General features: G+C 42.3%; 1 protein-coding gene across 6 annotated transcripts in view; it reads left to right on the top strand.

Annotated features, from left to right (window-relative positions):
- Window positions 1-27,694, top strand: part of LOC110539023 (C-Jun-amino-terminal kinase-interacting protein 4) — a 59,371-nt gene that overhangs the window by 22,345 nt on the left and 9,332 nt on the right. For 2 of the 6 annotated variants that reach the window (XM_036941483.1, XM_036941480.1), the window contains exons 4-20: window positions 5,512-5,606; window positions 9,025-9,175; window positions 11,127-11,213; window positions 12,847-12,985; window positions 13,148-13,241; window positions 13,325-13,458; window positions 14,262-14,273; window positions 15,405-15,419; window positions 15,796-15,853; window positions 17,187-17,339; window positions 17,591-17,642; window positions 17,863-17,993; window positions 24,439-24,495; window positions 25,863-26,039; window positions 26,689-26,818; window positions 26,923-27,015; window positions 27,390-27,512. In XM_036941483.1, the coding sequence (XP_036797378.1) occupies window positions 5,512-5,606; window positions 9,025-9,175; window positions 11,127-11,213; window positions 12,847-12,985; window positions 13,148-13,241; window positions 13,325-13,458; window positions 14,262-14,273; window positions 15,405-15,419; window positions 15,796-15,853; window positions 17,187-17,339; window positions 17,591-17,642; window positions 17,863-17,993; window positions 24,439-24,495; window positions 25,863-26,039; window positions 26,689-26,818; window positions 26,923-27,015; window positions 27,390-27,512 (1,701 nt within the window). The remainder of the gene's footprint in view (window positions 1-5,511; window positions 5,607-9,024; window positions 9,176-11,126; window positions 11,214-12,846; window positions 12,986-13,147; window positions 13,242-13,324; window positions 13,459-14,261; window positions 14,274-15,404; window positions 15,420-15,795; window positions 15,854-17,186; window positions 17,340-17,590; window positions 17,643-17,862; window positions 17,994-24,438; window positions 24,496-25,862; window positions 26,040-26,688; window positions 26,819-26,922; window positions 27,016-27,389; window positions 27,513-27,694) is intronic. The other 4 variants (XM_036941484.1, XM_036941481.1, XM_036941482.1 and 1 more) reach the window with 4 other exon arrangements.

Below are 27,694 nucleotides of genomic sequence, written 5' to 3'. Positions count from 1 at the left end.
GAGCATGTAGAACTAACCTGTCTGTTCTGTCCATTACAGATGATCCATAACTACATGGAGCATGTAGAACTAACCTGTCTGTTCTGTCCATTACAGATGATCCATAACAACACAGAGCATGTAGAACTAACCTGTCTGTTCTGTCCATTACAGATGATCCATAACAACACAGAGCATGTAGAACTAACCTGTCTGTTCTGTCCATTACAGATGATCCATAACTACATGGAGCATGTAGAACTAACCTGTCTGTTCTGTCCATTACAGATGATCCATAACTACATGGAGCATGTAGAACTAACCTGTCTGTTCTGTCCATTACAGATGATACATAACTACATGGAGCATGTAGAACTAACCTGTCTGTTCTGTCCATTACAGATGATCCATAACAACACAGAGCATGTAGAACTAACCTGTCTGTTCTGTCCATTACAGATGATCCATAACTACATGGAGCATGTAGAACTAACCTGTCTGTTCTGTCCATTACAGATGATCCATAACTACATGGAGCATGTAGAACTAACCTGTCTGTTCTGTCCATTACAGATGATCCATAACTACATGGAACATGTAGAACTAACCTGTCTGTTCTGTCCATTACAGATGATCCATAACTACATGGAGCATGTAGAACTAACCTGTCTGTTCTGTCCATTACAGATGATCCATAACTACATGGAGCATGTAGAACTAACCTGTCTGTTCTGTCCATTACAGATGATACATAACTACATGGAGCATGTAGAACTAACCTGTCTGTTCTGTCCATTACAGATGATCCATAACAACACAGAGCATGTAGAACTAACCTGTCTGTTCTGTCCATTACAGATGATCCATAACTACATGGAGCATGTAGAACTAACCTGTCTGTTCTGTCCATTACAGATGATCCATAACTACATGGAGCATGTAGAACTAACCTGTCTGTTCTGTCCATTACAGATGATCCATAACTACATGGAGCATGTAGAACTAACCTCTCTGTTCTGTCCATTACAGATGATCCATAACTACATGGAGCATGTAGAACTAACCTGTCTGTTCTGTCCATTACAGATGATCCATAACTACATGGAGCATGTAGAACTAACCTCTCTGTTCTGTCCATTACAGATGATCCATAACTACATGGAGCATGTAGAACTAACCTGTCTGTTCTGTCCATTACAGATGATCCATAACAACACAGAGCATGTAGAACTAACCTGTCTGTTCTGTTCATTACAGATGATCCATAACTACATGGAGCATGTAGAACTAACCTGTCTGTTCTGTCCATTACAGATGATCCATAACTACATGGAGCATGTAGAACTAACCTCTCTGTTCTGTCCATTACAGATGATACATAACTACATGGAACATGTAGAACTAACCTGTCTGTTCTGTCCATTACAGATGATCCATAACAACACAGAGCATGTAGAACTAACCTGTCTGTTCTGTCCATTACAGATGATCCATAACAACACAGAGCATGTAGATCTAACCTGTCTGTTCTGTCCATTACAGATGATACATAACTACATGGAGCATGTAGAACTAACCTCTCTGTTCTGTCCATTACAGATGATCCATAACAACACAGAGCATGTAGAACTAACCTGTCTGTTCTGTCCATTACAGATGATCCATAACAACACAGAGCATGTAGAACTAACCTGTCTGTTCTGTCCATTACAGATGATCCATAACTACATGGAGCATGTAGAACTAACCTGTCTGTTCTGTCCATTACAGATGATACATAACAACACAGAGCATGTAGAACTAACCTCTCTGTTCTGTCCATTACAGATGATCCATAACAACACAGAGCATGTAGAACTAACCTGTCTGTTCTGTCCATTACAGATGATCCATAACTACATGGAGCATGTAGAACTAACCTGTCTGTTCTGTCCATTACAGATGATACATAACTACATGGAGCATGTAGAACTAACCTGTCTGTTCTGTCCATTACAGATGATACATAACTACATGGAGCATGTAGATCTAACCTGTCTGTTCTGTCCATTACAGATGATCCATAACAACACAGAGCATGTAGAACTAACCTGTCTGTTCTGTCCATTACAGATGATCCATAACTACATGGAGCATGTAGAACTAACCTGTCTGTTCTGTCCATTACAGATGATACATAACTACATGGAGCATGTAGAACTAACCTGTCTGTTCTGTCCATTACAGATGATCCATAACTACATGGAGCATGTAGAACTAACCTGTCTGTTCTGTCCATTACAGATGATCCATAACTACATGGAGCATGTAGAACTAACCTGTCTGTTCTGTCCATTACAGATGATACATAACTACATGGAGCATGTAGAACTAACCTCTCTGTTCTGTCCATTACAGATGATCCATAACTACATGGAGCATGTAGAACTAACCTCTCTGTTCTGTCCATTACAGATGATCCATAACAACACAGAGCATGTAGAACTAACCTGTCTGTTCTGTCCATTACAGATGATCCATAACAACATGGAGCATGTAGAACTAACCTGTCTGTTCTGTCCATTACAGATGATCCATAACAACACAGAGCATGTAGAACTAACCTGTCTGTTCTGTCCATTACAGATGATCCATAACAACACAGAGCATGTAGATCTAACCTGTCTGTTCTGTCCATTACAGATGATACATAACTACATGGAGCATGTAGAACTAACCTGTCTGTTCTGTCCATTACAGATGATACATAACTACATGGAGCATGTAGAACTAACCTGTCTGTTCTGTCCATTACAGATGATACATAACTACATGGAGCATGTAGAACTAACCTGTCTGTTCTGTCCATTACAGATGATACATAACTACATGGAGCATGTAGAACTAACCTGTCTGTTCTGTCTATTACAGATGATCCATAACTACATTCAGCATGTAGAACTAACCTGTCTGTTCTGTCCATTACAGATGATCCATAACAACACAGAGCATGTAGAACTAACCTCTCTGTTCTGTCCATTACAGATGATCCATAACAACACAGAGCATGTAGAACTAACCTGTCTGTTCTGTCCATTACAGATGATCCATAACTACATGGAGCATGTAGAACTAACCTCTCTGTTCTGTCCATTACAGATGATCCATAACTACATGGAGCATGTAGAACTAACCTCTCTGTTCTGTCCATTACAGATGATCCATAACAACACAGAGCATGTAGAACTAACCTGTCTGTTCTGTCCATTACAGATGATCCATAACTACATGGAGCATGTAGAACTAACCTCTCTGTTCTGTCCATTACAGATGATCCATAACAACACAGAGCATGTAGAACTAACCTGTCTGTTCTGTCCATTACAGATGATCCATAACAACACAGAGCATGTAGAACTAACCTGTCTGTTCTGTCCATTACAGATGATCCATAACTACATGGAGCATGTAGAACTAACCTCTCTGTTCTGTCCATTACAGATGATCCATAACAACACAGAGCATGTAGAACTAACCTGTCTGTTCTGTCCATTACAGATGATCCATAACTACATGGAGCATGTAGAACTAACCTGTCTGTTCTGTCCATTACAGATGATCCATAACTACATGGAGCATGTAGAACTAACCTGTCTGTTCTGTCCATTACAGATGATCCATAACTACATGGAGCATGTAGAACTAACCTGTCTGTTCTGTCCATTACAGATGATCCATAACAACACAGAGCATGTAGAACTAACCTGTCTGTTCTGTCCATTACAGATGATCCATAACTACATGGAGCATGTAGAACTAACCTGTCTGTTCTGTCCATTACAGATGATCCATAACAACACAGAGCATGTAGAACTAACCTGTCTGTTCTGTCCATTACAGATGATACATAACTACATGGAGCATGTAGAACTAACCTGTCTGTTCTGTCCATTACAGATGATACATAACTACATGGAGCATGTAGAACTAACCTCTCTGTTCTGTCCATTACAGATGATACATAACTACATGGAGCATGTAGATCTAACCTGTCTGTTCTGTCCATTACAGATGATACATAACTACATGGAGCATGTAGAACTAACCTCTCTGTTCTGTCCATTACAGATGATACATAACTACATGGAGCATGTAGATCTAACCTGTATGTTCTGTCCATTACAGATGATACATAACTACATGGAGCATGTAGAACTAACCTGTCTGTTCTGTCCATTACAGATGATCCATAACTACATGGAGCATGTAGAACTAACCTGTCTGTTCTGTCCATTACAGATGATCCATAACAACACAGAGCATGTAGAACTAACCTGTCTGTTCTGTCCATTACAGATGATCCATAACTACATGGAGCATGTAGAACTAACCTGTCTGTTCTGTCCATTACAGATGATCCATAACAACACAGAGCATGTAGAACTAACCTGTCTGTTCTGTCCATTACAGATGATCCATAACTACATGGAGCATGTAGAACTAACCTGTCTGTTCTGTCCATTACAGATGATCCATAACAACACAGAGCATGTAGAACTAACCTGTCTGTTCTGTCCATTACAGATGATACATAACTACATGGAGCATGTAGAACTAACCTGTCTGTTCTGTCCATTACAGATGATACATAACTACATGGAGCATGTAGAACTAACCTCTCTGTTCTGTCCATTACAGATGATACATAACTACATGGAGCATGTAGATCTAACCTGTCTGTTCTGTCCATTACAGATGATACATAACTACATGGAGCATGTAGAACTAACCTCTCTGTTCTGTCCATTACAGATGATACATAACTACATGGAGCATGTAGATCTAACCTGTCTGTTCTGTCCATTACAGATGATACATAACTACATGGAGCATGTAGAACTAACCTCTCTGTTCTGTCCATTACAGATGATACATAACTACATGGAGCATGTAGAACTAACCTCTCTGTTCTGTCCATTACAGATGATACATAACTACATGGAGCATGTAGAACTAACCTGTCTGTTCTGTCCATTACAGATGATACATAACTACATGGAGCATGTAGAACTAACCTGTCTGTTCTGTCCATTACAGATGATACATAACTACATGGAGCATGTAGAACTAACCTGTCTGTTCTGTCCATTACAGATGATACATAACTACATGGAGCATGTAGAACTAACCTGTCTGTTCTGTCCATTACAGATGATCCATAACTACATGGAGCATGTAGAACTAACCTGTCTGTTCTGTCCATTACAGATGATCCATAACTACATGGAACATGTAGAACTAACCTCTCTGTTCTGTCCATTACAGATGATCCATAACAACACAGAGCATGTAGAACTAACCTGTCTGTTCTGTCCATTACAGATGATACATAACTACATGGAACATGTAGAACTAACCTCTCTGTTCTGTCCATTACAGATGATCCATAACAACACAGAGCATGTAGAACTAACCTGTCTGTTCTGTCCATTACAGATGATACATAACTACATGGAGCATGTAGAACTAACCTGTCTGTTCTGTCCATTACAGATGATACATAACTACATGGAGCATGTAGAGAGGATCAAGCTCCACCATATGAGTGTAGTAGAGACTTCAGACTCTGGAACTGTGGGCAGAGTCAGGTAAGGCTTGGTGTTATACAGGTAACTGCCAAAATAATTGAAACACTTGATTAAATGAGGGTACAAAGTCTATTGAAAACAGGTACTTCCACATGGGTCTGTTTCCTGAGATCATTAAGGAATTAACATCCCATCATGCATAAATATTCTGGGCAGGCCTTTATTTTGGCTACCATGGCTATGCCACCATAGGATGACAATGTCCCCATCCACAGGGGATGAGTGGTTTGATTATTTGACTTAAAAATTGTTTTTTACCTTTATTTAACTAGGCAAGTCAGTTAAGATCAAATTGTTATTTATAATGACGGCCTACCCCGGGCAACACTGGGCCAATTGTGCACTGCCGTATGGGACACCCAATCACGGCCTGATGTGATACAGCCTGGAATTCAAACCAGGGACTGTAGTGATACCTATTACACTGAGATGCAGTTCCTTAGACTGCTGCGCAACTCGGGAGACAGAGTTGATGAGCATGAAAAAGTACTTAAGTAAAAATACAATAAAGTGCTACTTAAGTCATTTTTTGGTATCTGTGCTTTACTATTAATATTTTTGACAACTTTTCAAATAAAATAAAATTGTATTAGTCACATGCGCAGAATACAACAGGTGTAGTAGACCTTACAGTGAAATGCTGAATACAACAGGTGTAGTAGACCTTACAGTGAAATGCTGAATACAACAGGTGTAGTAGACCTTACAGTGAAATGCTGAATACAACAGGTGTAGTAGAACTTACAGTGAAATGCTTTCTTATACAAGCCCTTAATCAACAATCAAGTTTTAAGAAAATACCCCCCCAAAAGTAAGAGCTAAGAGCAGCAGTAAATAACAATAGCAGGGCTATATACAGGGGGTACCAGTACAGAGTCAATGTGGAGTCTATATACAGGGGGTACCAGTACAGAGTCAATGTGGAGTCTATATACAGGGGGTACCAGTACAGAGTCAATGTGGAGGCTATATACAGGGGGTACCAGTACAGAGTCAATGTGGAGGCTATATACAGGGGGTACCGGTACAGAGTCAATGTGGAGGCTATATACAGGGGGTACCAGTACAGAGTCAATGTGGAGGCTATATACAGGGGGTACCAGTACAGAGTCAATGTGGAGGCTATATACAGGGGATACCGGTACAGAGTCAATGTGGAGGCTATATACAGGGGGTACCAGTACAGAGTCAATGTGGAGGCTATATACAGGGGGTACCAGTACAGAGTCAATGTGGAGGCTATATACAGGGGATACCAGTACAGAGTCAATGTGGAGGCTATATACAGGGGATACCGGTACAGAGTCAATGTGGAGGCTATATACAGGGGGTACCAGTACAGAGTCAATGTGGAGGCTATATACAGGGGGTACCAGTACAGAGTCAATGTGGAGGCTATATACAGGGGGTACCGGTACAGAGTCAATGTGGAGGCTATATACAGGGAGTACCGGTACAGAGTCAATGTGGAGGCTATATACAGGGGGTACCGGTACAGAGTCAATGTGGAGGCTATATACAGGGGGTACCGGTACAGAGGCAATGTGCGGGGGCACCAGTGTCGAGGTAATTGAGGTAATATGTACATGTAGGTAGAGTTATTAAAGTGACTATGCATATATAATAACAGAGTAGCAGCAGAGTAGAAGGGGTGGGGGGGGCAATGCAAATAGTCTGGATAGCCATTTGATTAGTTGTTCAGGAGTCTTATGGCTTGGGGGTAGAAGCTGTTTAGAAGCCTCTTGGTTCTAGACTTGGCGTTCTGGTACTGCTTGCCGTGTGGTAGCAGAGAGAACAGTCTATGACTAGGGTGACTGGAGTCTTTGACAATTTTTAGGGCCTTCCTCTGACACTGCCTGGTATAGAGGTCCTGGATGGCAGGAAGCTTGTCCCCGGTGATTGACTTTTACTTCACTACATTCCTAAAGAATATTATGTTCTTTTTACTCCAAACATTTTCCCTGACACTCAAAAGTACTCCTTACATTTTGAATGCTTAGTAGGACAGAAAATGGTCCAATTCGCACACTTATCAAGAGAACATCCCTGGTCATCCTTACTGCCTCTGATCTGGCGGACTCACTAAACACACATGCTTTGTTTGTAATGATGTCAGAGTGTTTGAGTGTGACCCTGGCTATCTGTGAATAAAAAAAACAAGAAAACTGCTGTTTGATTTGCTTAATATAAGGATTTTTTAAATTGTTTGTACTTTTACTTTGACACTTAAGTATATTTTAGCAACTACATTTACTTTTGATACTTAAGTATATTTTATATATATATATATATATATCTCAAGTAATATTTTACTGGGTGAGTTTCACTTGAGTGGTTTTCTATTAAAGTATCTGTACTTTTCCTCAAGTATGAGAATTGAGTACTTTTTCCACCACGGCTTATGGGAGATTCTGAAGCGGAGCCTGAGACTGTATTTCCTCCACCATCAACAAAACAACAAATGATGGAATTTCTTGTGGTAGAATGGTGTCACAGCCTTCCAATAGAGTTCCAGACACTTGTAGAATCTATGTCACGGCACATTGAAGCTGTTCTCATGGTGGCCCAACACCCTATTAAGACACGTTATGTTGGTGTTTCCTTTATTTTGGCAGTTACCTGTAGATGATTGTAACAACTGTTATTTATAGCAGGTGGAATTTAATGACTTGGAACATTCTAAAAGTATATATTTTTAAAAGTTTTATTTAACCAGGGGAGCTCATTGAGACCAAACATTAACATTCCAATAAAACATTTATAAAAACTACAGATTACAATTTAAAAAACTACAACTTCAACATCTGAGTAAATGTTGACATTTAATCAAGACAAATGCAATTCCTATTTAACAAATTCAACATTAGACTCCTAAACTGCCCTAGCGGAACCAGGGAATCAGGACACTGGGAGTTCTGCAGGTTATTCCAAAAATCGTGGGCATTGAAACTGAAGGCGGATTCACCTAATTTGTTTAGTAGAGCTTTGTAAACAAAAAGGGAATAGTGAAGTGATCTATGGGACTTTAATGAGGACCAGCCAACCTTTTGATACAGGATGCAGTGAGGAGTATTAAAACTGTCACCTGTGATAAAGCGAACAGCGCTGTGGTAGACGGCATCCAAAGGTTTAAGAGTAGTGGCTGCTGCATTCTGGTAAATGGTGTCACCATAGTCAACAACTGGCAGTAAAGTTGACTGTACAACCTGCTTCCTACTGTTTAGGGAGAGGCAAGATCTGTTTCTAAAAAAGAAGCCCACTTTGAGTCTTATCTTTTTAACTAGCTCATCAGAATGTTTTTTAAACGTTGTCAACACGAATGGCCAGATATATTTATAGTGTAGTTAGTGTAGCCAGTCATGCTCAACATGTTCCTCTGTATAATCTGACTGACCCTCTTCCTCTTCTGTCTCTCTAGGAAAGAGCGTCCCATGTCTCTGGGTGTCTTCCCCATGTCAGGAGGGGGGGCAGTTCTGACCCCTGACCTCCAGGCCAAGTCTGAGACGCCGGGCGCAGAGGCCTGGAGGTTCAACGACCTGGAACATCCGCGCTCCAATGCCAGCCTCAAGGTGGGAAATGGGGACGGCTCGATAACAGATACACAGAGATGTGATTGACACAGCCTAGAAAAAAAGTGGGCAAATGAAACTGTCTATTTTAATGATCCGATACATTTGAATAAACATGAGTCTGTTTATTTCTGCCTGGGTGAGGCTATAGGGCCCTGTTGAAATACATTTGAAATGCCTCTTTCTGCAAGAAGGGGGGCTTTGGACTAATCATGCACAGTGTGAGAGAGCAAGGGTGCACCTCAATAGTCTAAAGTGGCTGCCTCCTATTGTTTCCTCCCCCTCATGTGCTTAGAGTACAGGGCTTTGGACTAGGCACGCTTAGCATGCCTAATGAAGAGGCCTTTGGAAAGGGCTCTGAGAGGGGAGAGAGTCGGCACCCCTCTGTGATGTCTTCTAGAAGGATCTGACAGGGGCTTCTGTGTATTCATACAACCACCCTCCCCTCCTGCATGTTTCAGAGAGGGCCAACTTCATGAATATGCATAACTTAGCAGGATAGAAGGCTCCTTATTTAGTCATTTGTCCTCATGCTGTTCGATGTCTGTCAGATGGTAACATAATGACATCATCGCTCTCTGGCGTTGGATGAGATTCTCAGTAGTATACCAAATGCCGTCACTCTCCCCCACAGACCCACAGTCACAAAGACTTACAGTGTGTTATTGTACCGTCCTGAACGGGGCTTTGCAGTTCCTTTACATAAGCGGTAGGAAAAAGCATCACCACTTTGAATATTACTGCATGGAGTCTGTATACATATCTGTTTTTCTCTTCAGTGATGATGATGCCCTAAAGGTGCCTGTGTTATTTCGGCTGCTGCTCCGCTTCGATCAGAAGTGGGGCATTGTCTCCGTGACGAGGGGTAGATGGTCTGTGCCGTGGTACATTCTGGGAGAGAGGCTGCTGGCAGGCACCCAATCACTGGGGGAGAGAGAGCGCAGGCCGGCACGTGATTGGATGTTTTGACTCTTTGTAAATGAGGAGTTGTATTGATTGTCAAAATGTTCTACTACATAACATTTTATGGTGTGGCCTACCTAGAAATAGATTTTTCTTTTTGGAATCGTCTATTGTTGATCTGTAAGTGTAGTGACGGTGGGATCTCTTAGACTGTATTGGTTTTCTTTAAATAGGCTAGAAATACTCAGTCCCAGCGTTCAAAGCTGGTTGAAATGATGTCATAAGAACAAGTTGGGGGTTATGTGCAAACCCCATGTTGACATGACCATAGTTTTCTGACATGTATTCTCTTCAGATGAACTGCTCTGAGTTCATTAACAAATGCCATCGGTCACTCACTACCATTGATTAAGCACTGCTCTCGTCCAGCTGTCAATTCAAACTGCAAACATATGTCTCGCAGCCATGAACCAAATGCTGTGTGCCATTTCAACCAGATTACCACTGCTTCTGATGCCTGGACTTTTAGAATGGTATCGGAATCATTCATTGCAATAACCCGTCTCTTACCCATACTGAAGAACATAGAAAAGAGAGTTTGCAGCCACCAATGGAGGATGTGAACACATGTATTTTCAGATTTAGTTTGTAATTCGAGTGTGTTCAGGGTTTTTGGGTTCTCCCATAAATAAGGGCGACCTCATAAGCGTTCAACCCAAAGAGTCAGTATGTGAGTAACTCAAACCCTAAACTTCATTGACACAATAATACTCTTGACTATGTAAGTAGGGTTCTTCTGTATGGTTCAGTGACTGGACTTCATAGGCTTCAGTCAGCTGTGGTGAGATGGTAGTCACTGGGCTAGTGGGTCGCCTCAAAACCTCCCACATGTTGAATCTAATAACCTTGACTTTCAGCCAGCCATCACCAGCTGTGAGCAATGTAGACCGACACTCACACTCACACACACACGCACGCTTGGCAGTGTGTGTTGCCTCAGTGCTTCTGCAGAAATGCGCCTCTTCATTGTATCTCTCTTCCCAAGCAGTTGGATACAGACGACCCCCCAGAGAAAAGGGATGGTTACAGTACGCTGCAGATCTCTTGGGGGAATTCTCTCCCAGACGACTGCAAGGTAGTTGTCTCTGTGGTGGTGGAGAAGAAAAGTGTCACTGCAACCCGCTTGTACATGCCATGGAGACCCCATGTTGTGTGTGTGTGTGGGCTTTAGTAGTTGTCTTCAGTGTGCTGTTTCATTTTTTCAGAGCAAGCAGCATCTCTTTGCGCATTATTCAAAGTCCCTCACTTCACAGACCACCTGAGCCCAATGCAACCATGTCAGGTTTCCCTTCAAATCCTAGATAGATCCTCCTCAGTGAGCTAAAGGAACAGTCAATGATCACCTCCATTTAGTTTCCCCCCTAAAATGAGCTGTTTTGATCAGTCAGTGGTCTGTAGAGTGGGGAAGGCGTGGTTCCATTCAGCTTCTATGTTTCATTTTGCCAAACTGCATGGTACTAGCTGTACTTCTTACACACGCTGTTGCTTTCCTAGCTCCGTTTCATTGTTTTCACGTGAACTTGGAAGCAAATTGTCTCACAGTATGTTGTTATCTCACAGTTTTAGCATGCATACCACTCTCCATAGTTAAATAACAGTCTTCGTAGTTATAACACTCTTTGTAGTTTTACACAGTAGAACTCCACTCTGTAGTTTTCTATCTTATTGTACTCTATGTAGACTTAACATTGGAGATTAGTTCACTTATTATTGTGTTGTCATTCATAGTTAACCTTGTGTTTGTTTCTGTTATGAGCTGACCTTTGAGTTGTGTGTGTGTTCTGTGTTGTTGTCTCTCAGTGGAGGAATGGCACTCCCCACTGGGCCCATGATTGGTTTATGTTCTGTGTTGACCTCTGACCTCTTGTGAAGTCCATGTGAACCCTGTGATCTGATGTGAAGTGTGAATTAGTGTGTATTAGCTGTTGACTGTGTTCTACCCTTCCTTGTCCCAGTCAACATGTTCCTGGTCCTGAGCTCAAACTACACAAAATAGATAATCTACCATCAAATTCATATTTGATTATTGTACAGAATAATGGATACCAATTTCAGTTTTTTAGAGCTTCTCCCAATGAAAAAGCCATCACTTCAAATAAATACCTTTAAGAAATGTTATATATTAAAATGAAACATCTTTACTCCCGAGTGGCGCAGTGGTCTAAGGCACTGCATCTCAGTGCAAGAGGCGTCACTACAATGAATTACATCCAGCTGTGATTGGGAGTCCCAATGGGCGGCACACGATTGGCCCAGCATTGTCCAGGTTTGGCTGGTGTAGGCCGTCATTGTAAATAAGAATTTGTTCTTAACTGACTCATAATAGAATACATTTTTAATGGAAGTTGATGGATCACAGGCTATGGGTTTCTGTCTGTACTACTTGTATCCTCAATGTCTGTAACTAGTGCTTGTTTAGTTTTGTCCCCAGCTCCAGTGTGATTGCTTTAAGCCAGGCTGAGCTGTGGTGTTGTGGTGTCTCCCCTGTCGGACCTGTTACCATGGTGACGTCCCTGTGTTCCTTAGTTCCTGTTCTGTCTCTACTGTACCTAGCACTAGAGGCAGGAGTTTTTCCTCCGCACATGACCGTACCATGAAAAACTCTGGGCCCTAGTTCAGGAAAATGGGTCAAGGTCAAGGTTAGGGTTAACCTTTGACTCTTGACCTCTCTATGACCTCTATGATGACCCTATCGGTTGTGGTTGCAGGACGAGCTGTCGGACCTTGGCTCAAAGTCGGTCACTCCCATGTCCACCACGGCCTCAGACGTCGCCATGGAGGGGGAGGGGCCAAACAGTAAGAGCATGGAGTTGCTGGCGGCACTGGGGAACAGGTCAATATCAGTGGGTATGAAATGTTACTCACGATACTGCAACTAAGTCCTCACGACAAGTATTATAATGGTAGATGACAGAGAGATTTGTCTTTGTATCCATTCTTGATGATCTAATAGCACATAATGAAGGTCTCTTTGATTTGATTCTATTCCGTATGATATGTGTCCTGTAGGTTTGCCAGAGAACGAGGATAGCTCAGAGGTGCATGACATCATTGAGTCCACCCCTGAACTGGACATGGACCTCAGTGGATACAAAGCATCCAGGTAACCCCTACAAAACCATCACCATTGGGTATTACTCCTGTACAATGTGCTAAATGCTAACTGATAATCCCTCCACTATGCAGCACCCCGACCAAAGGAGGCATTGGCATTGAGAACATGGCGTTTGACCGCAACACAGACTCTCTGTTTGCGGAGCTGTCGTCTGCAGGCATAGGGGACGTCATCGGAGACGTGGACGAGGGGGCCGACCTGCTGGGTAAGCGAGGGAAAGACCTCTTTCCTATAGCAGCAAAACACCTCCAAGGATGTGTAGTGTTTAGGATTGTAGTAACATTGTTATAACACTAGTGACTCTAATGAAATATAACACCTTTAACGATCTGTGGCTATTTTAGTAATGTTGTAGTAACGTTGTGATAATGAATTACAACACAAGGATCCGTTTCTAAATAAGCTATTCTGTAAGAAATTAAGCCTGACACCTTCAAGAAACAATATTCATTTTCCCCCAACATTACAGCAACCTCTGGGAAGATTTATCTATTTTAAAAAATGGACGAACAAACTGTGTGACACTGTCAACTACAAAGTTCAACAATTGGATTCATTTAAAAGTGTATCTTTAGAATATGTCTCTTGACAGATGAAGTTAAACTCGTTTTGGAATGTCTCTTGACAGATGGAGTTAAACTAGTTTTGGGATGACTTGTGTTAACCCCTTGTGAGTGTCTGAGTGTGTTGTTTACCCAGGTGACCTCCCTACGTGGTTCCTGCTTCTGTGTTCAATGCATGCTAACTCATGAATTACTATAGTAGCAGGCCACTGAGTTAGACAATAAACGGACACTATTGTACTACATTCAGCTCACTAATACACACTGGCTGTTGCACTGAAGTGAAATAACCGTTGCTGTTAGGTAAAAACAAAGCTAAACTGGATTTAGAAATTCTGCTTGTATAAGTTGAAAGTCATTCTCTGCTGTTAGCTCCATCAGTGTCTAACCCGCCTCTCTCTCTCCTTGTCATGTCCTCTCCTCTGGCTCTTGTCCCTAACCCCAGTGGAGTACTCTGGTGTGTATTATGACCTCAAAACCTCTCCTTTGTTATTTCTCCTCCGATACCTCTCTCTATGCCCTCAGAGAAAAACTCTATTCCAGGGATGGGTATCTGCAGTGGTGGGTGCAGGGTTTTGCTCCACCCTAACACACCTGACTTAATTAAAGCAAACATGGTCTATATTGGAAAACCATGGCTAGTTTATCAGGCTTTGTGAATCTGGTGTGTTTCAATGCTGGGCTGGAACAAAAGCCTGCCTGTATACACTGTGGCCCTTCAGGACCAGTTGCCCATCCCTGCTCTACATTTGGCCTGCTCTACATTTGGCCTCTCACCACTTCATATCTTCAGCTCATTGCTCTACTACTACTGCCTTGACCTGCATTTGACCCCCGCTCCTCGCTAGCATTACAGTGGAAACACAAGTTGATCACAAGATGAAACCAGACATATGAAAACTGTTAGACGGGCTAAATGCATTTGGAAAATGTTTGTTCTTCATATAACTGCTTTGGTTATACTGATTTCTGTCTAACATGCACCATAAGCATGAAGAATAACTCATCGTACAGCTTTAATAACACCTTTTTTACTATACAGCTGAAATAGTTTTAGTCTGTGTGTTTGTTTTTATAGCTTCTCAAGCTTTCCCAACTGTCTCTCTACCCTAGAACTGTAACTCATTCCTTTCCCCACTAGCATGTTAGGAGTACCCTAGTTCTCATTCCTTTCCCCACTAGCATGTTAGAAGTACCCTAGTTCTCATTCCTTTCCCCACTAGCATGTTAGGAGTACCCTAGCTCTCATTCCTTTCCCCCCTAGCCTGTTAGGAGTACCCTAGCTCTCATTCCTTTCCCCACTAGCATGTTAGGAGTACCCTAGCTCTCATTCCTTTCCTCACTAGCATGTTAGGAGTACCCTAGCTCTCATTCCTTTCCCCACTAGCATGTTAGGAGTACCCTAGCTCTCATTCCTTTCCCCACTAGCCTGTTAGGAGTACCCTAGTTCTCATTCCTTTCCCCACTAGCATGTTAGGAGTACCCTAGCTCTCATTCCTCCGTTGTGTTTCTCATACATACCTCATGTCTCACTCTCTCCACCTCTCTCTCGTTCTCTTGCCTGACTTGGATTGCATGGTTTTCTCAGACCTTAGCTTGCTCGGTAAGACCTCACCCGCTCGCTCCATCCTACTCTGTTGCAACATGTAACATGTTCTGTGTGGTGGCTGTTGGGGTTGTCCCTGTTTTGTTCTTCTTAGAAATATGTCACTATGAGATATTTAACACCCTGAATGGACTGATTCTTTATTATATCTATATGAATATTAAAGTCAGTCAATGTGACGATGTGTTCATCCATTGAAGTAAATGCACCTCCATAAATATTGATTTATTCATAGTTGATTAAGAACTATTTGATACATAATATAATCTATCCAGGCCTTCTACACATGCTGTTCTATAAACTCCAGTTGTATGAACACAAAGCAGAAAACGAGGTAATTTCTCCCCTGGCTGGTGTTGCTCCTTGTTTACAGGTATGGGTCGTGAGGTTGAGAACCTGATCACGGAGAACACACAACTAATGGAGACAAAGTAAGAAAAACACACTGAGATCGGTGTACTTTTAGATTTATTTGACGTTTATACTCAACAAAAATATAAACGCAACATGCAACAATTTCAAGGATTTGATTTACAGTTCCATAAATTCATTAGGTCCTAATCTATGGATTTCACACGACTGGGAATACAGAAATGCATCCGTTGGTCACAGATACCTTAAAGAAAATGTAGGGGCGTGGATCAGTATACCAGTCAGTATCTGGTGTGACCACCATTTGCCTCATGCAGCGTGACACATCTCCTTCACATAAAGTTGATCAGGCTGTTGATTGTGGCCTGTGGAATGTTGTCCCACTCCTCTTCAATGGCTGTGCGAAGTTTCTGGATATTGGCGGGAACTGGAACACGCTGTCCTACACATCGATCCAGAGCATCCCAAACATGCTCAAGGGGTGACATGTCTGGTGAGTATGCAGGCCATAGAAGAACTGGGACGTTTTCAGCTTCCAGGAATTGTGTACAGAGCCTTGCGACATGGGGCTGTGCATTATCATGCTGGAACGTGAGGTGATGGCGGCAGATGAATGGCACGACATTGGGCCTCAATATCTCATCATGTTATCTGCCCATATCATAACCCCACCGCCACCGTGGAACACTCTGTTCACAACGTCGACATCAGCAAACCGCTCGCCCACGCGATGCCATACACATGGTCTGCGGCTGTGAGGCCAGTTGGCTGTACTGCAAAATTCTCTAAAACAACGTTGGAGGTGGCTTATGGTAGAGAAATTAACATGAAATTCTCTGGCAACAGCTCTGGTGGACATTCCTGCAGTCAGCGTGGCAATTGCACACTCCCTCAATTTGAGACATCTGTGGCATTGTGTTGTGTGACAAGAAATTACATTTTAGAGTGGCCTTTTATTGTCCCCACCACAAGGTGCACCTGTGTAATGATCATTCTGTGAAATCAGCTTATTGAAATGCCACACCTGTCAGGTGGATGGACAATCTTGGCAAAGGAGAAATGCTCACTAACAGGGATGTAAACAAATTTCAGCACAAACATTTTAGAGAAAGAAGATTTTTGTTTCTGGGATCTTTTATTTCAGCTCATGAAACATGGGACTAACACTTTACATGTTGCATTTATATTTTTGTTCAATGTATACCCCCCAAAGTTATTAAAATGTTATTAGTCTTTTAAACTGGTCTAAAGTCTATTCCATATTTAGATGTATTTAGCTTTGTAGATCCCACTATACCGGACTATATACTGGAAGCACAACATAACACAAACATCTTGCATGCAGTGTTGTAAGGTGTCACATTCATTCCTTTCCCCCCTTGTTTCCTGTAGGAACGCTCTGAATGTGGTGAAGAATGACCTGATAGCGCGGGTGGATGAGCTGTCGTGTGAGAAGGAAGTGTTGCAGGGGGAACTAGACGCTGTGACACAGACCAGGAAAAACCTGGAGGAGAAGAACAGAGAGCTGGAGGAGGAGCTCAAGAAGTGGGTGAATAACAACAACAACACACGATAACACACTACACACAACTGATCATGTAAGTTCTACACCTGTTGTATTCAGGGCATGTGACAAATCAGATTTGATTTGACAACAGCAACACACCATATTAATATGGCCACCCCAATTATAAGACTGTTTTTAGGGAAATCACCAAGAGTAAACTGTCAACATGAACACATGGCATAGCATATTGTTGATGAACCTGATTGAACCAATTCTTCTGTTTTTCCAGAGTGCGTGTGGAGATGGAGGAGGTGAAAGGGAAGCCAAACGAGGAAGAGGATGTGAGTGCCTCTTACCATATGTATAACATTGTCCTGTATAATGTGACTGTACCTCTTCATGTCCTATAGTGGTGCCCTTTTCTATATTGTAATCACTGTTAAATGTATATTTTTATGATATTGCTGCAAAATGTACCTTCCTTAAAATTCAGCTTGTTACTGTGATTGGTGCGTTGTATGTCCGACCAATTAAAAACACCCTCTCTCTCTGGTGTTCCAGAGTGACGTTCCTACAGCCCAGAGGAAGAGGTTCACCAGGGTAGAGATGGCTAGAGTCCTCATGGAGAGGAACCAATACAAGGAGAGACTGATGGAATTACAGGAGGCTGTTAGGTGGACAGAGATGATCAGGTGAGGAGGAGGAGAGGAGAGAGTAGGATTGAAGGGAATCGAATAGAGCCAGTATACAATGCAATCCCTCAGCTAACCATGTATTTTTAAACAATATGGCCAATTAAACAATTTGGTCAATTATATCTCCACATTTTAAGAGGACTTTCCTCTTAATCTGAATGCTAGACTTGAAACTAGGCCACTGCCCATACACTTGAGTCAGTGGCGGTCGGTGCCATTTAAGATCAGGGAGGACAATTTTTAATGAGCATGGCCTTATTTCTATTGCAGCATATTGGATAAATGTCATTCACATTCCCCATTTTTTCCCGCTTGCTTCCGTTTAAGATTTGTTTTTCAACAGAATCGGCAGAATGAATACACCCCTGATCACCCGCAAACACAGTTTGCTTTCATAGAAGCCACATACAAACAGCATAATCACTTTGCTTGTTGTATGATTCCTTCTCACATCCATGTTCTCTCCTCGTCTCACCTTTTCCCTTCGCTTGTGGACTTCATTGCACAACACAACAGCTGTCTGTGCCCAGGCGCAAATGATCGCTAACCACTACACCAAGCCTACATTGTTGTCACCATGTTAGCTAATGTCATAGTCCACATACCTACCAGAACTAATGTGTTAGTAAACCTGCTACAATCATGCATTACGGTGTACAGTCAGTAAGTAGTTTAGCAGTTATACTGGTGAGCCCCGTGGCAATACATTTATTAAACCAAAAGCTTACCTTGACAAGGAAGAGTTCCGATGTTGGATAGCCATAGCCAGCTAGCTAACGAGAGAGAGAGGCTCAATATATATATATCTTTCTAGAATCAGATACCTACATGATGGAATAGGCAAAGGACTATGGATACAACATATAAATCCTTTCCACAGTTGTTTCCATGACCTCTGCTATAGTAATATGCAGCAGTTGTTTCCATGGTCTCTGCTATAGTAATATGCAGCAGTTGTTTCCATGGCCTCTGCTATAGTAATATGCTCCAGTTGTTTCCATGGCCTCTGCTATAGTAATATGCTCCAGTTGTTTCCATGACCTCTGCTATAGTAATATGCAGCAGTTGTTTCCATGGCCTCTGCTATAGTAATATGCAGCAGTTGTTTCCATGACCTCTGCTATAGTAATATGCAGCAGTTGTTTCCATGGCCTCTGCTATAGTAATATGCTCCAGTTGTTTCCATGACCTCTGCTATAGTAATATGCTCCAGTTGTTTCCATGACCTCTGCTATAGTAATATGCAGCAGTTGTTTCCATGACCTCTGCTATAGTAATATGCAGCAGTTGTTTCCATGGCCTCTGCTATAGTAATATGCTCCAGTTGTTTCCATGACCTCTGCTATAGTAATATGCAGCAGTTGTTTCCATGGCCTCTGCTATAGTAATATGCTCCAGTTGTTTCCATGACCTCTGCTATAGTAATATGCAGCAGTTGTTTCCATGGCCTCTGCTATAGTAATATGCAGCAGTTGTTTCCATGGCCTCTGCTATAGTAATATGCTCCAGTTGTTTCCATGGCCTCTGCTATAGTAATATGCTCCAGTTGTTTCCATGGCCTCTGCTATAGTAATATGCAGCAGTTGTTTCCATGGCCTCTGCTATAGTAATATGCAGCAGTTGTTTCCATGGTCTCTGCTATAGTAATATGCAGCAGTTGTTTCCATGGTCTCTGCTATAGTAATATGCAGCAGTTGTTTCCATGGCCTCTGCTATAGTAATATGCTCCAGTTGTTTCCATGACCTCTGCTATAGTAATATGCTCCAGTTGTTTCCATGACCTCTGCTATAGTAATATGCTCCAGTTGTTTCCATGACCTCTGCTATAGTAATATGCTCCAGTTGTTTCCATGGCCTCTGCTATAGTAATATGCTCCAGTTGTTTCCATGGCCTCTGCTATAGTAATATGCTCCAGTTGTTTCCATGGCCTCTGCTATAGTAATATGCTCCAGTTGTTTCCATGGCCTCTGCTATAGTAATATGCTCCAGTTGTTTCCATGGCCTCTGCTATAGTAATATGCAGCAGTTGTTTCCATGGCCTCTGCTATAGTAATATGCTCCAGTTGTTTCCATGGCCTCTGCTATAGTAATATGCAGCAGTTGTTTCCATGGTCTCTGCTATAGTAATATGCTCCAGTTGTTTCCATGACCTCTGCTATAGTAATATGCTCCAGTTGTTTCCATGGCCTCTGCTATAGTAATATGCTCCAGTTGTTTCCATGGCCTCTGCTATAGTAATATGCTCCAGTTGTTTCCATGGCCTCTGCTATAGTAATATGCTCCAGTTGTTTCCATGACCTCTGCTATAGTAATATGCAGCAGTTGTTTCCATGACCTCTGCTATAGTAATATGCAGCAGTTGTTTCCATGGCCTCTGCTATAGTAATATGCTCCAGTTGTTTCCATGGCCTCTGCTATAGTAATATGCTCCAGTTGTTTCCATGGCCTCTGCTATAGTAATATGCTCCAGTTGTTTCCATGACCTCTGCTATAGTAATATGCAGCAGTTGTTTCCATGACCTCTGCTATAGTAATATGCTCCAGTTGTTTCCATGGTCTCTGCTATAGTAATATGCAGCAGTTGTTTCCATGACCTCTGCTATAGTAATATGCTCCAGTTGTTTCCATGGCCTCTGCTATAGTAATATGCTCCAGTTGTTTCCATGACCTCTGCTATAGTAATATGCTCCAGTTGTTTCCATGGCCTCTGCTATAGTAATATGCTCCAGTTGTTTCCATGGTCTCTGCTATAGTAATATGCTCCAGTTGTTTCCATGGTCTCTGCTATAGTAATATGCTCCAGTTGTTTCCATGGCCTCTGCTATAGTAATATGCTCCAGTTGTTTCCATGGCCTCTGCTATAGTAATATGCTCCAGTTGTTTCCATGACCTCTGCTATTGTAACGTTCTGAGTGTAGTGGGTGAGAAGTCAGGCGCAGGAAGCAGAGAGTTCAGGGGAGTGCTATTTTAATGCACCACAACGGTGAACATAAGCCAACCCCACGAAAACACAGGGCGTAAACAAAACAAACGCCCCAAACAGGGGGACTTAAACGGTCCAGAAAAGACCCACGAAATGGGAAAGCACGTAACTCACAGACGTGCACACAAGTTTACACAACACAGAAGGTCACAATAATTAATCCCGCACAAGGAACCAGGCGGGCCGGCTGACTAAATAAAGCCTCACTAATTATACAGAATTCAAAACAGGTGCACTCAATGAACACATAAGGGAGGGGGAGGAAATAATCAGAGGCAGCTAGTAGGCCGGCGACGACGACCGCCGAGCGCCACCCGAACGGGAAGGGGAGCCACCTTCGGTCGGAGTCGTGACAGCTATAGTAATATGCTCCAGTTGTTTCCATGGCCTCTGCTATAGTAATATGCTCCAGTTGTTTCCATGGCCTCTGCTATAGTAATATGCTCCAGTTGTTTCCATGGTCTCTGCTATAGTAATATGCTCCAGTTGTTTCCATGGCCTCTGCTATAGTAATATGCAGCAGTTGTTTCCATGACCTCTGCTATAGTAATATGCTCCAGTTGTTTCCATGACCTCTGCTATAGTAATATGCTCCAGTTGTTTCCATGGCCTCTGCTATAGTAATATGCTCCAGTTGTTTCCATGGTCTCTGCTATAGTAATATGCTCCAGTTGTTTCCATGGCCTCTGCTATAGTAATATGCTCCAGTTGTTTCCATGACCTCTGCTATAGTAATATGCAGCAGTTGTTTCCATGGTCTCTGCTATAGTAATATGCAGCAGTTGTTTCCATGGCCTCTGCTATAGTAATATGCAGCAGTTGTTTCCATGACCTCTGCTATAGTAATATGCTCCAGTTGTTTCCATGGTCTCTGCTATAGTAATATGCTCCAGTTGTTTCCATGGCCTCTGCTATAGTAATATGCTCCAGTTGTTTCCATGGCCTCTGCTATAGTAATATGCAGCAGTTGTTTCCATGGCCTCTGCTATAGTAATATGCTCCAGTTGTTTCCATGGCCTCTGCTATAGTAATATGCAGCAGTTGTTTCCATGACCTCTGCTATAGTAATATGCTCCAGTTGTTTCCATGACCTCTGCTATAGTAATATGCTCCAGTTGTTTCCATGGTCTCTGCTATAGTAATATGCTCCAGTTGTTTCCATGGTCTCTGCTATAGTAATATGCTCCAGTTGTTTCCATGGCCTCTGCTATAGTAATATGCAGCAGTTGTTTCCATGACCTCTGCTATAGTAATATGCAGCAGTTGTTTCCATGACCTCTGCTATAGTAATATGCAGCAGTTGTTTCCATGGTCTCTGCTATAGTAATATGCTCCAGTTGTTTCCATGACCTCTGCTATAGTAATATGCTCCAGTTGTTTCCATGACCTCTGCTATAGTAATATGCTCCAGTTGTTTCCATGACCTCTGCTATAGTAATATTGCTTTATAACTGGTTCCCAGAGTGACGTCAAAGTTCATTGTTTCAGAACAACTTCCATAATGTTCAAAAGTAAATCAACATTTTTGGAGATCAAATGTTAATAAATAGAATGAAACATAATACTATGTTGCCTAGTGAAGGGTTTCCTTCTCCACAACCCCTTTCATATACACTCTTTAAGCTCCACTCTGAGACTCCACTCTGAAATCATCCGTCTGCTCTATCCTTGCTCTACCAATTTAAATGAATGAGTTGAAGGGATAGTTCAGAGAAGTGACATAGTTATCTACATCCCTTTAACATGATGCTGTGTTGTCTTACCAGAGCCTCCAGAGAAAACCCTTTAACATGATGTTGTGTTGTCTTACCAGAGCCTCCAGAGAAAACCCTTTAACATGATGCTGTGTTGTCTTACCAGAGCCTCCAGAGAAAACCCTTTAACATGATGTTGTGTTGTCTTACCAGAGCCTCCAGAGAAAACCCTTTAACATGATGCTGTGTTGTCTTACTAGAGCCTCCAGAGAAAACCCTTTAACATGATGTTGTGTTGTCTTACCAGAGCCTCCAGAGAAAACCCTTTAACATGATGCTGTGTTGTCTTACCAGAGCCTCCAGAGAAAACCCTTTAACATGATGCTGTGTTGTCTTACCAGAGCCTCCAGAGAAAACCCTTTAACATGATGCTGTGTTGTCTTACCAGAGCCTCCAGAGAAAACCCTTTAACATGATGCTGTGTTGTCTTACCAGAGTCTCCAGAGAAAATCCTTTAACATGATGCTGTGTTGTCTTACCAGAGCCTCCAGAGAAAACCCTTTAACATGATGCTGTGTTGTCTTACCAGAGCCTCCAGAGAAAACCCTTTAACATGATGCTGTGTTGTCTTACCAGAGCCTCCAGAGAAAACCCTTTAACATGATGCTGTGTTGTCTTACCAGAGCCTCCAGAGAAAACCCTTTAACATGATGTTGTGTTGTCTTACCAGAGCCTCCAGAGAAAACCCTTTAACATGATGCTGTGTTGTCTTACCAGAGCCTCCAGAGAAAACCCTTTAACATGATGCTGTGTTGTCTTACCAGAGCCTCCAGAGAAAACCCTTTAACATGATGCTGTGTTGTCTTACCAGAGCCTCCAGAGAAAACCCTTTAACATGATGCTGTGTTGTCTTACCAGAGCCTCCAGAGAAAACCCTTTAACATGATGTTGTGTTGTCTTACCAGAGCCTCCAGAGAAAACCCTTTAACATGATGCTGTGTTGTCTTACCAGAGCCTCCAGAGAAAACCCTTTAACATGATGCTGTGTTGTCTTACCAGAGCCTCCAGAGAAAACCCTTTAACATGATGCTGTGTTGTCTTACCAGAGCCTCCAGAGAAAACCCTTTAACATGATGCTGTGTTGTCTTACCAGAGCCTCCAGAGAAAACCCTTTAACATGATGCTGTGTTGTCTTACCAGAGCCTCCAGAGAAAACCCTTTAACATGATGCTGTGTTGTCTTACCAGAGCCTCCAGAGAAAACCCTTTAACATGATGCTGTGTTGTCTTACCAGAGCCTCCAGAGAAAACCCTTTAACATGATGTTGTGTTGTCTTACCAGAGCCTCCAGAGAAAACCCTTTAACATGATGCTGTGTTGTCTTACCAGAGCCTCCAGAGAAAACCCTTTAACATGATGCTGTGTTGTCTTACCAGAGCCTCCAGAGAAAACCCTTTAACATGATGCTGTGTTGTCTTACCAGAGCCTCCAGAGAAAACCCTTTAACATGATGCTGTGTTGTCTTACCAGAGCCTCCAGAGAAAACCCTTTAACATGATGCTGTGTTGTCTTACCAGAGCCTCCAGAGAAAACCCTTTAACATGATGCTGTGTTGTCTTACCAGAGCCTCCAGAGAAAACCCTTTAACATGATGCTGTGTTGTCTTACCAGAGCCTCCAGAGAAAACCCTTTAACAGGATGTTGTGTTGTCTTACCAGAGCCTCCAGAGAAAACCCTTTAACATGATGTTGTGTTGTCTTACCAGAGCCTCCAGAGAAAACCCTTCCCTGACTGAGAAGAAGAAATCCAGCATCTGGCAATTGTAAGCATTTCTCCTTCAATGACTACCTGTACCAAAAAACTCATAGGAATTCTATACATTTCTGATATGATGTATTCAACACTATCAACATGCTAACATTCTGGAAATTCCATCCCTGTTTTCTTTCTTTTTGGATGTGCTATTAAATGTTCAGTCTTAGGTAAATGTTTTAAAAATCATAGCCATCCCTCTCTTGCCCCTTGGTACAGTAACTACAGTCTAGCCATGGGTTTAAATACTATTTCAAATCCTATCAAATCCTTTAGCTTTGCTTGATTGAGCTTGCCTATTGCAACGGAACCAATAGACAATTCCCAACTGCGTATATCTCACCCACCTGGCAGTCCATGCAGCCTAAAGCAAACGTTCAAAGTCTTTGAAGGATTTTGAATAGTATTTCAACCCAGGTCTGCTACAGTCCCCTGAACAATAGACATATCCTGGATGTGTACTACTCTTCATGTTTTCCATCCAATCCACAAACAAATCAGTCCAATGTGATTCTCTTGCCCTCCCCCCCCGCCTGACCCTGTTGCCTTATGTCGTCCTGCTAGTCTGCTTAAAGACTGCTGAGAGGGAGAGGTCTATGTCAGCTGATTGTACCTCCTTCATGTCCTCTCAGAAGTTGTATTTGTTTACAGGAAAATGTATGGACAAGTGCTTCGTTCTGCAATAGGCCTATAACCTGTTGTAGTGCGGAGATTTAAATATGTCCAACTCTTTATTAATGCACACTCTTGTAAGATCTACTGTCCATTACAGTATGATGTGTAGACATATGAAGAAAATAATGAAAAATATAATTGCATGCTTCTTTTGATCAACTGACAGAGGTGTCCTCCTTCATCCCTGTGAGTTTTACTGTGATTAACTGTCTTAACATGGGGCTCTTTCCTCTTACTGTCCTGTGGAGCTCATTGTAATCACATGTTATGCAGTCTATTGAAATCTATCTGCTTGATTACCATCTGTCCCACACTTTCAGATTACTATCTGCTATCGACATTCAGATAACATATGCCAAAACGTATATACAAACACAGAAATACACAGGTGTAGGTGTCCTAATATACAGTACTAGTGTACTGTATGTAGGCTTATAATACTATATATTAATATGTATGACTCCCGTTCAGTTAAGGGGCCACGAGTGGTATTGTGATGGGTGGGCCTTGGTTTTGTTAATCAACGTACCCAAATCCCCAGAATGCTTCACTTCACTATACTTGAGGTGATGGTGGTGGTGGTGGGTGACTGTTTACTGTTGGTTGGTGGTTGACCCCCGGCCTTGCGCCTCCCTATACCAACCCCCCCCCCCCCCCCCCCCCCCCCTTCGCATCCCTATGGTTTCTCTCTCCCCCCCGCAGTTTCAGCCGCCTCTTTAGCCCCTCCTCCTCCAGCACGGCAGTGATGAAGAAGGCGGAGTCCCAGGGGAGGGAGGTGAAGTACATGCCCCCTGCAGGAGGGGGAATGAAGAAGAGGAGCAGCACCTTCTCCCAGTTCCCCACCGAGAAGTCCAAGGCCTTCGACTTCCTCAACGAGGAGTGAGTAGTGACACAGCACTCATTCTGTCATGTGTTAGTAATGTTGTAGCTCTCCTTATTCCTCTCTTGACCTTTGCCATGTTGAGCTATGGTCATTCACTCCATGTATTACACAGCACTTATAATAGAATCATGGATATGTGGGTCAACTACTTATGATGGTTAGAACTGTTCATAACCTGTTCTATTTTAGAACTGTTCTATTTTAGAACTGTTCATAACCTGTTCTATTTTAGAACTCTTCATAACCTGTTCTATTTTAGAACTCTTCATAACCTGTTCTATTTTAGAACTCTTCATAACCTGTTCTATTTTAGAACTGTTCATAACCTGTTCTATTTTAGAACTCTTCATAACCTGTTCTATTTTAGAACTCTTCATAACCTGTTCTATTTTAGAACTCTTCATAACCTGTTCTATTTTAGAACTCTTCATAACCTGTTCTATTTTAGAACTCTTCATAACCATGCTACACAAACGTTCATATACTCCTAGGGCTTGTTTCCCATATTGGGCATATTTCTGGACCTCAAAGCTTTTTCATTGGAGAATCTCATTTGACAGTGCTTTCTAGTACAGGATTCAGCAAACCGGCCCATAATGTAATTTTTTGTAATGAAATTCCCTTTTTGTCCTGTCTCCCTGTCAGAATGGACCCGTGCGCCTCTCCGTCCCGTAGGGAGCAAAAGAGGGCCCAGTACAGACAGGTCAAAGCCCACATGCAGAAGGAGGATGGACAGGTACAGGCCCACGGATGGAGTCTACCCAGCAAATCTAAGGTAGGAGAGGAGGGGATGGGAGGGAGAGAGAGAGGGAGAGAGTTCGCAATAATAACCATATCCAAGTTTTTATTTGTTATATGACATCTTGTGTGTCCTTTCAGGTAGTGAACGGGGGCCCAACAGAGAACAAAGAGAAGAATCTACCTGTGCCAGTCTACCTGAGGCCCCTGGACCAGAAAGATGCTTCTATGAAGGTGAGCACAGCACACACTGTGATTAAGTTAACTTCATTTTGATCTGTGAAAACATACATTACTATTGTGCACAATGCAACATTTTAATACCAAGTTGTGATACACTAGTATAATACATGTTTTGCAATGGAGGCTGCTGAGGGGAGGACGGCTCATAATAATGGCTGGAATGGAGCAAATGGAGTGGCATCAAACACATGGAAACTTTGTGTTTGATGTTGTTGATACCTTTCCACTCATTCCGCTCCAGCCATTACCACGTTCCCGTCCTCCCTAATTAAGGTGCCACTAACCTCCTGTGGTGTATTGAGCTTTTTTAAATGCAATTTCTATAAATTGTACGTTGTTTGATTGATTGATTGATATGTCTGCAGCTGTGGTGTGCTGCGGGTGTGAACCTGTCAGGAGGGAAGATCAGAGAGGGAGGGTCCATGTTGGAAGGACAGAGCAGGAAGGGCTCTGTGAGCAGCCTGGACCATTTAGAGACAGAGAACAAGGTAAGGGGGAGGTGTTTTGAGCATGTTGGCCAAGGGGGGTGTACCCGTACCTTAAGCACCTTGACGTAAGGAGGGTGTCTCATCAGGATCACAGGACAGTATATGGAAACTTCTGACTGTTTTAGAGAGCTTGTATATCAGTCAACAAAAGTACTGTATGCTGGAACTTTATACAATATAAG

Source organism: Oncorhynchus mykiss, chromosome 13, assembly GCF_013265735.2.
Source record: "Oncorhynchus mykiss isolate Arlee chromosome 13, USDA_OmykA_1.1, whole genome shotgun sequence".
NCBI classification, from domain to species: Eukaryota; Metazoa; Chordata; class Actinopteri; order Salmoniformes; family Salmonidae; genus Oncorhynchus; species Oncorhynchus mykiss.
This window is presented reverse-complemented; position numbering and strand designations above follow the sequence as displayed.